The sequence below is a fragment of the Dipteris shenzhenensis genome, chromosome 26 (genome assembly GCF_047967505.1).
Source record: "Dipteris shenzhenensis isolate YYH24624 ecotype China chromosome 26, Dip_SZ_1.0, whole genome shotgun sequence".
NCBI classification, from domain to species: Eukaryota; Viridiplantae; Streptophyta; class Polypodiopsida; order Gleicheniales; family Dipteridaceae; genus Dipteris; species Dipteris shenzhenensis.
Window position 1 is genome coordinate 50880347 of NC_141621.1, and position 16131 is coordinate 50896477.

Here is a 16131-nt window from a genome sequence, read left to right on the forward strand (position 1 = left end):
AAATATAGAGCAGGCTTCGTTGAAACTATCCTCAACTTGGATAGACTGTTGAATGCCAAAAATTGATGTTCTTGAATGCAGATGAAGATATCTTCCACCTCTTTGTTGCCTATCATGTTGCTAGAAAGGTATGGAAAATTATACAACTTGAAACAGGGGAGCCAATAAATTGGAAGGCTATACTCTTCAAAGACAAAACAGGAGATATGGCACCTATCAGAGGACATGCACTGTGGTTTATTTGGATAACAAGAAACAATTTTCAATTTAATCAAATTGAGTTGCATGCTGACTTACTTTTTCTCAATTGGTTGCACAGGACCACAGGAAAATCACGGAGATGACAAACGAGTTTAGAATCGATGCTGATCTACAAGACCATGTGCAGGTCTCCACTCCAACTGTAAAGAAGGAACCAGTGTCACCCAGTGAAGCCCATGCTGCTGCCACAGATGACAGTTCTGGTGATTCAGATGATTTCAACTACTCTGACTACTTTACTAATGATGGCACAGATCATACAGATGATTCATATGTACCTCTCTTCTAAATCTGCTACTGTGACAAACTCAAAAGCCCTCAAGCTCATGAGTGTCTATCAGAAATATTTTGTTAAAGAAACTTCTCCCCATGGGGGCTAGCTATTCTATGCTAAAGAACATGTATTGTGCTGTGCATATTGCTGATGATATAATATAATACAAACTTTTTTTCTGCCTAAAAAATAAATAAAAATTAATCTAGTATGCAATCATGGACAACTTTTTATAGAGTAGCTCGTGTGATTTTATGTTTTTTTTAACGGTCTAAAAATAAATAGAATTTTTTGCAATCTACATAGGCCAAGTATGGCAAAGGAAGGGGAGCCCAATCAATTCCACTCTAATTGCCTACGAGAAGGACAACTAATCTTCTATTAGAGCGATCTCTTTACGAGAGCAAGAGGCCAAAAAGATCATATTGCTCACAGTTCATAAAATGCCTCATCCAAGTTTGAATCGAATTCATGAGTTTGAAACATATGTTAGAGATTGAGCTCTCCTTATGGCAATGCATCGCGATCTTCAATCTGCTCAGGTACCACCTTCTTTTCTATTGTAATGTTTGATTGAGGTGGTGTTAGACCGTGATGAAAGTACCTCGACTTTATTGTGGCTCCACAATATCTACCAATCATGCAGCATTCCAATGTGTAATTCTCATGAGCTCCTTTCTCAACTTGAAACTCCAAAGGTTGACACTTGCTACCACCTTCCATTATCAATAGACACAAAGGGAATTTTCACTTAAAAGAATGACAAAAAAGCCTAAGTTCATTAATGGCGCTTGGCTTATGATTAGATGCTTTAAAAAAAAAAACATAAACACAATCTTCATCTCCCTTTTCATATCCTCGTTTATAACCTCACCTTCCTTTTGCCTGTCTTCTCATTTCTTTCTTCCACCTTTGTTCTTTTGCTCTGGAGGATTCTTTAATATAAAGGTTGTAAGCTTGTCTCTCATAGTAATGTCAGACACTTCAAGGTTATAAGCTAACTATTGTGATCACTGATGACTATTTCAACCTGTGGATTCTCGCAATTATAACATTAAACACAAATTTTTTTGAGAAGTTCAAGAGTTCCTCTAGGCTTAGTTGTATCATGTGCCCCATTCACAAAAGTTGTCCATGTTTTCTCATGAAATTTGGATTGTGCACCAAGCTCACACCCAAAATACTTGGTAGTCTAAGCAGATAGCCTAGCCAAGGCCTTTACTATATCGACAATGTTAAAGGTAGTCTGTTTGCACATGACAATAGATGCACCTACAGTTACTCCAAGTGACCGTTAGCAGGAACATTTGCCAATCAACAAACATGACCTAGCAATATCCTGACACTTCGACCGAGTAGAATTCTCTAGAGGGATTGGAGACTTACATGGATCGCTTTGCAATTGCTAACCGTTTATGCCTAGGACTAGCATTCCTGATTGACCAGTAATAGGAGGAGTTGGGGATACCGGAGGCATAACTCTTGTTGAAACATGCATGATCAAGGAGAACACAAAAGTAAACGTGATCAACAACAAAGGACACAACAGAATAGCTACCCAACACATAAGTGAGTTTGTAGATGCAAGACCAAGCCTGTAGGCTTCAATTGAACTCTGCTACTACCGATCAAGTATCCACTATCATCTTTTTGCGCATTACCAACCGATTTACAATGTGTTGGAACAAATCTGCAAGGATACTCTCACAAAGAGTAGTGATATTGGACTATTGAGTCACTTGCTGCTCAGCATGACAGAATCCCTACGATTGACTTGCAATCCTCCATAAGAGTGCAAAGTCAGTCTACTTTTAAGCAAGCAACTTGTGACTGGCAAATACACTTTTGTACATGATAGACCTGATAACCGAACCGAGGTTGAGCAGGGGAGCGTAGCAAGACCAAGAAGCCAATGCATAAGCACCAATCATGTTGGCGCAGGGATGGAGCATGTCTTCGGAGCGTTTGAACTCATGGAGTCTGCGACAAGGTCCCAAGTTTGGTTGAGTCTCATAGGGTATCTTCGCTATGTAGGACGCTTTGTAGTGGATTCATGATGACAAATATTTATAGATGAGACGATAATTTGGACATTCCTTGCAAATCTGGAGCCTGAGCTTTCTTTGAAGGTGCCAAGTAGCTTCACAGAGGTGAGGTTGCCAATGACATCGTTGGAGGTGGGATGCGATGGCCAAATGAATCCCTAGAGGCTATGGGGTATTCGATTGATGGGTGGAAAAATTTCAACGTTAGCAAAACTACCGACCGAGTGCGTGGGCACCGCCTCCGGAAACGTACGTTGACGTATATATATTACAAGCACGAACCAGTCTTTATTGCTTTAAAACACTCCCGGCACTTTCCATCATTCTTCTCTTCACTCTTTCATTCTCACAATCTCACCCCCCCATCATCAGCCTCTCTTCTCTCTCTCTTTTTTTTTGGTGCCCCCCATCTCCTTCCTCCAATTTTTTCAAATATGAGGGCAGCTGTCCGAAGAGCTAACGTAGCCACCTCCCTTTCTGCCGCGCGCTGCTCTGCCGTGTGCAAAAATCAGAACAGATTGCCCTCTGGGAGAGCTTCCGCGCCTCAACGAATAATAAGTGCTCATTCACCTGAGCAGACTTTTTTTTCGCTCGACGATCGTGTGAGTTCCAGGCTTGATGGGCTGTCGTCAGGCTTCAGAGATTTCAATTCAGGTCAGAGTCTCCGTACACTTTCGTATCAACTAGCGATTCCATTGGGCTTTGCGTTCTCACTTCAATGCTGTCTCGGTAATCAGAATCAGCCGCGATACAACCACTAGTGGTTGCGAATGGACAAGCCAATAAAGCCGGTCCTCTGTTTCAGTACGAGCGGAGAGTCGCAATGGGAGATCTTATGACGGGCGACAAAAATCAGGTTCTTTGCTGCTCTAAGGCTTTGCTTGAATTTTGATGTTGTAACCTTGTAAAATATGTAGTCGTTTGAAGGGTCGTGATTGTGTAGGAGGAGGCCCTTAGAGCTCTTCAAGCTCTTTTTGACGAGCTTGTTGACACTGCTGCAGCCACTGGGCTTGACGATCGCTCGGCCTCCACTAGCGGCGAAAGGAGGTGAATACATTTGAAGTCGCTTGTCCCTCCAAATTGCTCAAATCATCAGAAAAGGGTTATGTTATTATTTATTTATCGGTTTAACTGAACCTTACATATTATCAATGGACTTCTGTTATTCTTGCAACTACAGTGAGTAACTTGATAATATTTTTCTACCTCGTTTTCAAAGACATTCATTTTCCTTTGGTAAGCTCGGCCTACGGAACGTTTTACTTGAAAGAAACAGCTCACGTTCGTACTCAAGACTAGGGAAGAGCAACAACATATATTTCGAAGTACAAAGTTATTTTTGCGACAGGCCTTGCACCCTTTGCCATGCAGGCTAAAGCGTCCTAACAGCTCTAGTGGAGTAATAGAAGAACCCCATTCTTTTCGTCAAAGGCTTGTTATTCCCCACCCTTGAATCTCTTTAGGAGCTCCCTTGTATACTCGGACAATGCCACGCTCCATACCTCAAGGCCCAACAACCTATGCATTAATCTTTTCAGACCTTCAGCCAGTTGCATTAGTAATTCCTAACAGCATATTTAAGCCGATCTACATGCATTATCAAAAGCGTAGTACTAGTGCCATCCTGCTTGTATCCATAGCTCTACCATCTATGCCATCTGTGATTAGAGGGGACTTTAACCCCAAGGTACTCAAAGGTGTCCACAGCCTCCACGTAGTTGCCCTTGTAGAAGAGTGTGCATTGGGTGTGGGATGGTTGTGAGTGAGCAACATGATCTTTGTTTTTTCCACATTCATATTTTGGGGTCAAATATGTGGATAAAAATATTTTAAAGTGTTCATCATTTTTTATGCCTCATCTTGAGAGCGCAAGTTAAAAAATCACATCATCCTTGTATAGCAAGAGCATGACAGTTGCTTGCCCAATAAAGGGTGAGGAGGAGAGACTGATCCTCATGCTTTTTATTATTCTTGTATTCGACATTGTAACAATAGCTGTAATTGCCACTTTTGGATGGCCTTTTAAGAACTAAGTGCCACTTGATTTATTTTTTCTAATGAAGGATTATGCTAGGGTAGCAAACATTGCTGCAGCTATAATTACTTCCCGTGCTTCAGAACATTGCATTGAGTTCTTTGTGATGTATCTGTCAACCTGTCTAGGAGGCAATTCCAAAAGAGGTTGTGTGGCTACAAGTTATGGATGTCAAAAAGAGGTTATGTGGCTACAAGTTTTGGATATCAAAAACTTCATTTTAATATCCTTCAACAGAGTGGTACATGAGCGTGATATTGTGCCATCATGGCTTTCAAACGAAATTCATTATTTCTATTGGCTATCTCATTTCACTTGCATATGAAATCTCTTTTCTTTGTTGTATATCGAATTTGCATTTGATTACATTGCATTATCTAATATCGTGATGCAGCTCATTACTATGTTAAAGCAATACATTGCATTGAGCTTTCCTAATATGTAAACAAGTCTTTTTTCCAATCAACTTGTACAAGAACTCATTGTCATTATTTCACTCCACACAAACTCAAATATAAGGTCGTTTACAAAACTAAAGAATAACAAGCTTTAAGCTTGGGATACGATATTAGGAACAATACTAACACGAAAGCCAACAATAGTAAGCCAATGATATTATAGTACAAACATGCACAGACAAGCTAGCAATCATCTTCAACAAATAACACATCTTTTGGAACTACATTATTTGTTGTAGTTGTTACAATGTATCCAATGTCATCCATCTTCTGATAAGCATGAAATGTGTTTTGATCCACCATTCTTTGAGCAAGGTTTTTTTAAATTTTGAGTAAGATGGTGAAAAATATTTACAGTCGTTTATATGCCCATGGGGAATTGAGAATGAATTTGGTTTAGAATGAATGTAAAAGGCATTTTTCTAGAGTCACCTTAGAGATGGCTAGATCTTTTTAAAAACAAACTCAAACCTAGACCAACGAGATTCCATAGAGACGATGAACAGATGAAAGAAACCATATGATAGAGATGCTTTACAAGTTTGAAGTGTTCTTTTAAAAAAGAAGATTAATTAGTAGGCTTATTTTAAAAACTAAGATATTATATATGTCGACCAAGAATTTATTTTATTGAATCCTCTCTTTTCAGTTCATGTTTTTCCATGGGCCAGTTTCCACCTCTAGGGATGTCATATTCCATAGAGATGATGAACAGATGAAAGAAACCATATGATAGAGATGCTTTACAAGTCTGAAGTGTTCTATAAAAAAGAAGATTAATTAATAGGCTTATCTTAAAAACTAAGAAATTATATATGTCGACCAAGAATTTATTTTATTAAATCCTCTCTTTTCAATTCATGGTTTTCCATGGGCCAGTTTCCGCCTCTAGGGATGTCATCGTAATTGACTCTTACTTTGGATACCATTTGTAAGCTTGTATTTTGACCATGCGTTTGTCCTCTAATAAATAATTATGTGTTTAAGTTCTAAAGAAGGCCATTTTCTCTTTTGGTCAAGTCCATTTTTTAAATCAAAGTTTACTGCACGAGCTCTTTCATTACTACTCTTCTTTTAGGATGTTTTGTGTGTTCTTTTCCCATGTCTTGAATCATGTTAACAATTGCACACGGGGGGAGAGAGAGAGAGAGAGAGAGAGAGAGAGAGAGAGAGAGAGAGAGAGGCCTCACGGGCCTATGAGACAAGGTACAATCAGAAAAGTAACTCATACAAGCCACTATGGGCTGAGGCAAAGGGCTTGCTAGGGCCCATGAAGTGCTATACTAAGAAAGTCAAGAACTAGAAGAGATCACTTCCCTAGATGGCTCTCGGTCTCGCCAGTGTAACAAACAGCCATCCCTTTGTGGGGGGGTTGTGGTAGTGCACCTGAAAGCGCTGTTTCTCTACTCGGGCCAAAGTTCCCTGACCTCTCGTAAGCCGTGCCTTAGCTGCATGCATCATCATGAAAACTGGTCCCGTGAAAACCGCCCCTAGGTAAGTGTAGGACTGCATGATCTCCACCGGCTCCCCTTAGTAAGGAAAACTGTGTTGATTACTGCTGCCTGTGGGTCGAAAATCACGACCTTGGTATTACAAGGCTGATTGTCAGGTCTGTCTCCCTGCAAAACTCCTGTAGGGCCTCTAGATGTCTTTGTAAGCCTTTTGTTGAGGATTTGTATTGTCAGGTTAGCAAGAAGTGACCCCTTACCTATGGTTGCCATGTACGATCGCCTATGATGTGTACAGTTCGATATTAGTGCACTAAATGAACAAATAAATTTTGAATGTATGTTCGATGGTACGTCCGAGACCAAAAAAAAGACAGATTTTAGAGTTTTTGGACTAGGTACTTGTTGGATTAGGGTTGGTCACCTATCCACCTGTGAGCCCGTGCATCGGGGGGTGGACCATAGGACAATAGAAAGAGTTTGGGGCTGCCACATGGGCAGCAAACAGGCTGCCATGTGGACAGCAAAGAGAGGAGTGCACCTGGCAAGGAGAGCCACCATGGAGGGCAGATCTGAGGCAAAGGTGTCCAGAGGAAGTGCAGGCCTGGAGAAGGCAGAACTGCACAGAAATCCCAGAAAAAAAGAGGCGATGACATCAGCAATGATGTCAGCATCTGTACGGAATGCCACATCAGCATGTACGGACTGTTCAGGAGCAGTTCCGGAGGCTGGAAGGGACCCGAACAGAGGCAGATCTTTAGCAGCACGAGAGACAAGGAATTGCAGGTGTTTTGAGGGCCAGAAGGGGCCTAGATCAAGTTGGGCCTGCCTAAGGCCAGTGGCAGCCTGCCATGTGGCCAGGCAGGGCCAGCCAAACCTACAGGAACGTGCCTCACAAGGGGGTCTTATAGCAAGCAGCAAAGTCGGGTTTTGGGGGAGGGGTCTGTTTGGGTCGGCCAATACACCCCTACCAGTTGGCTGAAATAAAGGGGGTCTCAAACTCCTATAAAAGGGGGCCTTGGGACCTCCAGTGGCATCACCTGGAGCAGCACTTTACAGAGTAGGAAGGAGCAGCAGAGCAGCCTCAATCGGGCTTATGAGTAGGAGGTGAATTGGGCTGAGGAGAGCTGCAGACTTAGCTCACCCTGACTATCCGGGAAGTAAGTTGGAGGGATCACTAGACAGAGAGTCTACATAAGCTCAGAGGAGCACGTGGGCTCAAGAGTCAGAGATCTAGAGCTGCCAGGCAGATAGTAGGAGAGCTTTGGTAAGATCGGAGGACCATGGCTTGGTGGGACTCCCGTCTCTTTAGTATCGTGTCCTGTTTTGGACAGAAATATATCATTGTGGATTTTGTATATGTCTTGGATGCACTGTCTATTTACTGGTCTGCACACACATCTATGGTTGTGAAGTACACACAAGATAAGAAGTTTGATTCTGTAGTGTAACGCTCATCTATCAGTCTTCCGCTTCAGGATACCCTTTGGTGGGATTTTCATTTCTAACAGTACTTGTACTGTTGAGACTTGATCTTTCAGACAGTGTCACTGAGAGAGAGATTTGTAATCTGTGTTCCCTTTGGTTGGATATTGCAAGTAACTTTTGGATCTCATTCCACTTGTGGTATCTTCTGCTTGAGACAGTTGGTTTTGTCTTCTAAAGGCAGCCATCTGGTAATCCCCCCACGCGTAAAATCAACTTGTTAGTCTGTCTGCCTTCCTGCCCTTTCACTTACATCAGCAATCATCTTTCGTTTCATTGATCTAACTTGAGGGGTGACAATTTTCTTGCACTTTAGAAACCAGCTGTGGTGTTGATGGAGATGCATTATATTTGTGTAGTATCTCATCGATGACTTCCTACTTTCCATTTCCCTTATCATGAACTTTTCTTTCAAGAGCTGCAAGCTAGAGCTTGAGTTCTTGAACTTTGAGCTCTAGGTAATAAACACGCTCCTGTGGATCTAAAATAGGTTTCATTCTTTGATATGTTTCTTGCATACTTACTAGGAGTTGGGCCAAAGCCTGCAATAGTCGAGTCAGAGAACCTACTAGCTGGGGTAGAGGGAACAAATACCTTCATCTTGGGCGTCTCCATGTATGGTTCTGAATTGACTAGAAACCCCTTTGCTGTAGTTAATCCCCGAGTTGGGCTGGGGGGATTCAGTCCAACCCGGAGGTTGAACTTGCTGCTGCGGGATGAGGCTGAAATGGTGTGACTTGGCTTGGGGGTGGAGCTGGAGTGGCAAGGATTAAAGAGGCTATTGTTGGAGGTGCGGGCTTCTGCTGCTATGGTGGTGTGGTCGAACAGTGTTGTCATTGGTGGCGCGCCTTTACTGGACTTGCTGGCGATGCTGCTGCTGTTGCTGGCTACTGCTACGGAATGGACCTAGCTAGGTGGGGAGCTACGCTAAGGTGAGAGGGAACTGGTTACTGGGGCGGGTGTGTGTGTGTGTGAGAGAGAGAGAGAGAGAGAGAGAGAGAGAGAGAGAGAGAGAGAGAGAGAGAGAGAGAGAGAGAGAGACGTCCTCGGGAGGCCTCACGGCAAATGGAAAGAAACTCATACAAGCTGCTGAAGGGTGAAGCAAAGGGCGCGCTAAGGCTTTTGCTGAGTGATATGCTAAAACTAAACGGCATATCTAAAAAATGAGAGGCCGAGGCTCAACTTAGTAGCGGAAACCCAGCACTGTGGTATCTCTCCGGTGGGCTGCAAAGATATCCCGGATCTACACCTGTCGGACTATCTCCTGCTATGGCAGAGGGCGTGGTCTCCTCGATCTCTGTATCTGAGAGCTATGTCAAGAGTGACGCTTCGTCTTGGACAGTCTCCTTTGAGAAGGGCGAAGATGGGTTAGACCTTGATTGTGTGCACTTTGGTCGCTCTCCATGGTGTGCGTGGACACCTTGATATTATACCATAGTACTGCATTGTCTTTTGCCGCTGATCTTTGTTGCTCGCATTTTTGCAAACTCCTCCTCCTCTACCCCATTGTATCCTAGAGCTGACTCGAATGCATGAAAGTCCGTGACATGTCGCCATAGTTACAATCAAACGTGTGGAGGTTCCAAACATTTGATAAGTTTGAAAAAATGAGGTGGAGTTTTCAAACGTGGGTTTTTTTAATATCATAATTTCAATTAAAAAAATACTATACTGCATATTTTGACATATTGTCATTACAAATAATAATACACAGCTTACAAGCTAGAATTTCATTAAAATTTAGACCTAAAACAAGTACAAACTTACCACTGCCAAACCAGTCACATTTTGAGTTTTGACTCTCAAAGAGTTGAACTACAAAGCTTGGAACGTGGGGCCTAGGCCCATAAATTGAGAACAAAATTTCAAAGTCAAATACAAAACCTTTTTTCTCAAAAAAACAGCCTACAAGTTAGAACTTGCTAGCTGCAAAATATGAAACTTGAAAGCGATAGTGTCCCCAAACATCAATGTCAAGGCTAGTGACTACTAACTAGCTACTAAATAGCTGGTAGCTAGTAGCCAGCATCTAAAAGCTAGAGCAGGCTGCAGCATGCAACCCTAGGGCTTGGAGAGTAGCAAATGTCACGTCCTTGGAGGTAGAGCTGTTGCTTTCAACGCAAGAGGTATGGATGCTGTCGCGCGGGTACGGGCGTCAAAACGGGCATGAAAAAAGAGGCGAAATCTTCATAGTTTAAGACGTAGGGTCTTTTTCAAACGTTTGAAAATTTTCAAACTTGTGCATGCAAAAACGCCTTTTTTCCAAACGTTTGGTAAATCAATCAAACGCGTTTGATAGTAACTATGCATGTCGCAGTGATCAGCCTGCCTCATCATCATGTGGTGTTGTCAATGTCTGCTGCTGTCTGATCTGTCATAGTAGTGTCTCTCTGTGTCGTCGCATCTCGATCAGATAGAGCACAATTCAGACTTGGTCATGGAAGTGGATCAGTTGGGAGAGTGGACCAACTCCATGCCCCTTCTGAGAGAGAGAGAGAGAGACCAAGCTCCCTCTCCACCAAGCTCACTCTCCATCTCCCTCTCCCTCTCCCTCCCTCTCCATCAAGCTCCCTCTCCATGCCTCTCCACAAGTGCGCGCGCTCTCTCTCTCTCTCTAGCTTTGCGTACTAGTTTTGAGTTTTGAGTTCTATGGGCTTTTTAGTTTAGCACTCAGCAAGGGCCCTAGTGAGCCCTTTGCCTCAGCCCACACCGCACGGTGGCCTGCAGTGGGACTGCCGGATGCCCGTTGGGGGCCTATCAAGAGGTGCCTATCTCAAGAGGTGACTACTTCCCCTCCCTGTGGTGATGTCCCGCTGCTGTAGGAATGTACGCCTAAGCTATTCTGTTTGTAAAGGCTGATGAATCAAGTATTTTTTATGAACAGAGGCGACGAGTCAATACAACAACATACCTACCATGTCTAGTTAAGAGTGGACAGTCAACAATCACAGATCCTAGCAAAAGAAAACCATAGTGAGAGAAAACAGAGGTGAACAACCACAAAAAATTGCCATCGGACATCCACAGTTTATTTTCATTTAAGTGGAACGTTACAGCTCAGACTGGTTTACCTTGATTTGTAGCCTTACGGCATGGGGAGGGTGTTAAGCAACTCCAATCCCCAATTTAGGGGCAAACATACCAGCAGCCAGCAGGGCCAAGCTGTCGGCCAGAATCAGGCCGACCAGCTGATCTGGCCGACCCAGAAATGGCCGACCAGTTGGCCAGCCCACCGACCTAGGAACTGACCGACCAGCTGGCCGACCTCCTAGGTCAGGCCTATAAAAGACTTCCTACCCCCTCACTCTCAGGGACAGGACCTGCAGCTGCTCCTCACCTCCTCCATCCTTTGCTGCAGCCTCTCCTGCTCCAGATTTGGCTATTATGCCTGCTCCATCCTCTGCCTCTCTATTCCTCTCCTCCAGATCTAGCCGTGGACCTCCAGCTGCTGCTCCAGATCTGCTCCTTTTCTTCATCATGTTGCTATTTCAGATAGCCTGAAGGTTCCTTCCTCAGAGCATGCTGTTTTCAGCCATTTCCTAGGGCAGCTCTAGCCTTTCATCATCTTCATCATCATCGAGCTACACGGAGGACTGCGTTTCGCTCCCTCTGCTGCTATCTTTTCTACCGTTTCTCAACATGGAATCATCTTTCTGATTCGCCTCAGCCATGGTCCTTGAGACACCACGGCTTGAGGTTCTTGTATTCAGTTTTTCATATTACCGACAGGCATTATGTTTTCTAAGTTCCATTCTTCAGTTGTGTCTGAGTATCGTCTATTTTTGATTGCTCCACTGCAAACCCTATTGTTTCTCTATATGGTATCAGAGCCATGGTGATCTAAAGACCCCAGATCTCTGGTGATCTAAAGATCCTGCTTCTTCATGAAGGCCATAGGTACAGGGAGCATCACTCCTATGAACATATTAGTTTCCTCTTCATTCCACTGCGCACTATGGGAGAGAACTCCATCTTCTACTCCCATCCCTCCCTCCCTTTCTAACCTCCATCTTCTACTCCCACCCCTCCCTCCCTTTCTTACCTCCATCTTCCTCTATACATCGGCATCGACTTCTAGGATCTACAAGTTCTCCCTAGGCGGGACCCTTTTTGTTCAGATGTGTCTTGATGACTGTTGTTTCGAATCTTCTACATGCATGGAGGCGGGGATAGACTCCTCTCTCCCGAGGTCCAAGATCGGGCACACACTGGCTCATTGTTCAGCTATGACCTCTTCCTTTGGCGGAATCCCACCATCTCTAGATTATCAGTGCTGCTACGAGATATTTGTTCTTTATCTTTGCTTTTTCCTCCACCTTTCGGCGGTGAGAGGGGGTGGCTTATTCTCTCGAGCTTCACAGTGTTCTTATTTCTGCTGATCATACGTGTAACTGAGGCACTTGAGGAAGTGAACAATTCCCTTGCAAGGGCACTCCTCTTGTGACCTTCTCTCCATTTTTTGCCTTGCATCTCTTGGGCATTTTCGCACGGATCGCCACCACCACCATCGACATCTCTACACGAAGCTCCAAGCACACAATGTCTGCGCCTCCAAATTGGCAATTGAGAGGGGGTGTTAAGCAACTCCAATCCCCAATTTAGGGGCAAACATACCAGCAGCCAGCAGGGCCAAGCTGTCGGCCAGAATCAGGCCGACCAGCTGATCTGGCCGGCCCAGAACTAGCCGACCAGCTGGCCGACCAGCTGGCCAGCCCACTGACCTAGGAACTGACCGACCAGCTGGCCGACCTCCTAGGTCAGGCCTATAAAAGACTCCCTACCCCCTCACTCTCAGGGACAAGACCTGCAACTGCTCCTCACCTCCTCCATCCTTTGCTGCAGCCTCTCCTGCTCCAGATCTGGCTATTATGCCTGCTCCATCCTGTGCCCCTCTATTCCTCTCCTCCAGATCTAGCCCTGGACCTCCAGCTGCTGCTCCAGATCCGCTCCTTTTCTTCATCATGTTGCTATTTCAGATAGCCTGAAGGTTCCTTCCTCAGAGCATGCTGTTTTCAGCCATTTCCTAGGGCAGCTCCAGCCCTTCATCATCTTCGTCATCATCGAGCTACACGGAGGACTGCGTTTCACTCCCTCTGCTGCTATCTTTTCTACCGTTTCTCTACATGGAATCATCTTTCTGATTCGCCTCAGCCACGGTCATTGAGACACCACGGCTTGAGGTTCTTGTATTCAGTTTTTCATATTACCGACAGGCACTATATTTTCTGAGTTCCGTTCTTCAGTTGTGTCTGAGTATCGTCTATTTTTGATCGCTCCACTGCAAACCCTATCGTTTCTTTATAGAGGGGTATCGTAAAATTCAACGAAGCTTTGTGCCGTCTTTCTGATGTGGAGTTAGAAAACATTCCCATACCTTCGACCATTCCCAAGTTCCACATCCTCACAGATGCCAGTTCTTATTATGTTGTGAAGTCGCATTGTCAGAATAAATCAAAATATTTAAATAATTCTTTTATTCTATAGTACAGTGGTGGTTTTGATTTATAAAGAGGTGTGTTCTTACGATGTCTTGTTGCTCAGTAACAAAAAAAATGTAGTATCCTGTGCTGGCACACACGTGTCTATGTCCTTTCCCTCTCTTGATCAATGTGCAGTCAATCCGATGAAGTAATGCACATACGTAATCTTGAAATGATGTGTCAATTTGGGATGGAATGGTCTTGGTATCTGCTGAAAGCTAGATCTTGAAGGCCCAAGTTTTGCTCCCCAATTTACCTACAAACTTTGTACTATGGCTACATTGTGTCAAACAATTGTTTGTGTTACATTTTAGTCTCCCCGGGAGCAGCGCTTATGGATCATCAATGTGCTGAAGCTTAAGCCTTAGTAACTGCATACTAACACAGCTTGATGCTGGATGCAACAGTCAGGGAAGCTGGTTCTGGCTGCCCTTCATGTCAAGAGGGCAATCGACATCGAGACCCTTTATACGAGGGCTTTATCTCCATGGTGGAGTTGGTACAGGGAAGACCATGTTAATGGATTTATTTTATGAAGAGCTGTAAGGAAATTTTCCAACTCTGAACTAATGAGTGTTGTTTCTTCAATCATCATTACCAAGATCAGATTTCACCTTTTGTTCTCTATTTTGCTTTTCCGTCCTTCTTTGCATCTCATTCCTGGAAATTTTTGGAAAACTGCCATAAGCAAGCAAGCTAAAACGAACCTCATCATGACGAGTATTACTTTATGGGTTGTCGGTTTGATGATGGGAATCACTATTGAGCTGATGTTTTGTTGCTGATTTCTATTGCTGATGGTGCTGTGTTTTTCAAGCGTTTTTGCGTCACATTGAAAAAACATATTTCCTAAGTGGCTGACATAAACATTTGGACTCTGGCAGACCTCAAAGTTGGAGGAAAAGGAGAATTCATTTTCACGATTTTATGCTGAATATACATAGCTCTCTGCAAGTGAGTAGTACATACATATGTCTTTGTTCATAAATGACTACATATTTCATTTTCATGAGGTTCTTCATGGTGCTCGAGGGTGGTAGCTGACTCCTGAATACTGAACTAGTTTTTTGAAGTTGCAGAGGCAGAAAGGAATGTCTGATCCATTAGAAGTTGTGGCGGAGGAGCTTTCGAAAGAATCAGTCTTATTGTGTTTGGATGAGTTTATGGTATGTGTCTTTTGAGGTAATTAATCAAATGTGACTATCTCTTATCCCCCCCCCAAATTCTCTAGTTAAATCTTGGTGGAGGCACCCCTCACCTAATTAGTGTACAAACAAAGGGGGGTCATGGCCTTGTGTGATGTGGTGAAACGTCTTTGTGGGTTAATAAGTTCATAAAGTGACTAGTTATTTAGGCTAAGTCAAACTTAGGGTTGATTGGACAACTAGGCTTTAAAAACCAAAGTGTGGTACGTAAAGCTCAACCTGAGATTAACACTCAACTTAAATAATTGCAGAGGCCATACCCTCTGCACTCACAAAGGGTTTCAAATGTAATCTTGTAGCTCTTCAAACACGCCAAGGCTCCCAAAACGTACTGAAGGCGTTGGATATTGGGAACAGGATGGATAATCCCAGACACAAATGTCCTAGAAAGCTGGGCACACCACATGCAGCCAGCTTAGGCCTTATCTAACCAGGTGGAGGACTTGTCCTAGTAATTTTAAACTGTTGTATGCACACCACATGCAGCCAGCTTAGGCCTTATCTAACGCCATCTTATGGTGATGTATTTTCGCCCATGAAAAGTCGACATCACCATGACAAGGAGATACCAGCTACAATAGTGAGGTCACTGATCATAGATTCGGATGATCTATGCATGCATACATGTAGAATGTTGGATGAGGACCCTTGAGTTGGAGGGGCAATAGCTGCATGCAGGTCCTGTCGCATAAAATGGCTCAAACACTCTTGAATCAGTACTTGTGTAAAAAGAAATGAATAACACTCATGAAATATATTACAAGAGAAGTCAAGCGTAATTAGTTGGGTTTTACATTCCCTCCTTTGTTGTAGATTAGTTGCTCTGAACTGCTACTATCAAGGGATAATTAATTCAAAGGTACTGAGATGAAGTGCATCCTCATATAATTGACTCAAATGAGGATAATGCTTAAAAAATGCCTTAGTTACCAAGTTTGCATGTGTGTTAGAATAATTTTGCTTCTTGGTTTCATTTTTGCCTTTGACTGTTTCGGACATCCTTATGCACAACTTTGTTTGAGAGTCGATGCCTAATATAGGTAAGGTAGCTCTTTTTGACTCAAACACCCGCTGGTTAATGAAGTTTTTAGCATGGTGAGCTGAGGGTTTGAGGGCTCAAGGCAAGTCCCATATGCTTGGGTCTGTTAGGATCCTGGTATCTTCTCGAACTTATGTTGGACTAGTATTTGACCTTATAGATCGATTCAGTCCTTATGACCATATGACGGGAAGTAGATCCCAGTTTTGGTTCCTCTCAATGGAGTCCATCTTCGTCTTCATTGTGGATTGCCAATCCGGGTCATCCTTTGCTTCTTCAAAGGACTGTGCTTCCTTCATCAGTTTGACCAGAGCCATCAGACCATAGCTTACGGTTGGCACTTTATGGTGTCTTCTAGACCTTTAGACGCCTTTAGAACTTTTCTCTGGGATGTCAGCATT

General features: G+C 43.5%; 1 protein-coding gene across 2 annotated transcripts in view; it reads left to right on the plus strand.

The window, feature by feature from the left end:
- Positions 1-2880: 2880 nt before the first annotated feature.
- LOC147885237 (uncharacterized) overlaps positions 2881-16131 on the plus strand; it is a 52810-nt gene continuing 39559 nt past the window's right edge. For both annotated transcript variants that reach the window (XM_087397456.1, XM_087397457.1), the window contains exons 1-6: positions 2881-3234; positions 3318-3436; positions 3524-3627; positions 13894-14028; positions 14371-14440; positions 14566-14652. In XM_087397456.1, coding sequence (XP_087253582.1) covers positions 3015-3234; positions 3318-3436; positions 3524-3627; positions 13894-14028; positions 14371-14440; positions 14566-14652 — 735 coding nt within the window. In that variant the 5' untranslated portion in view covers positions 2881-3014. The remainder of the gene's footprint in view (positions 3235-3317; positions 3437-3523; positions 3628-13893; positions 14029-14370; positions 14441-14565; positions 14653-16131) is intronic.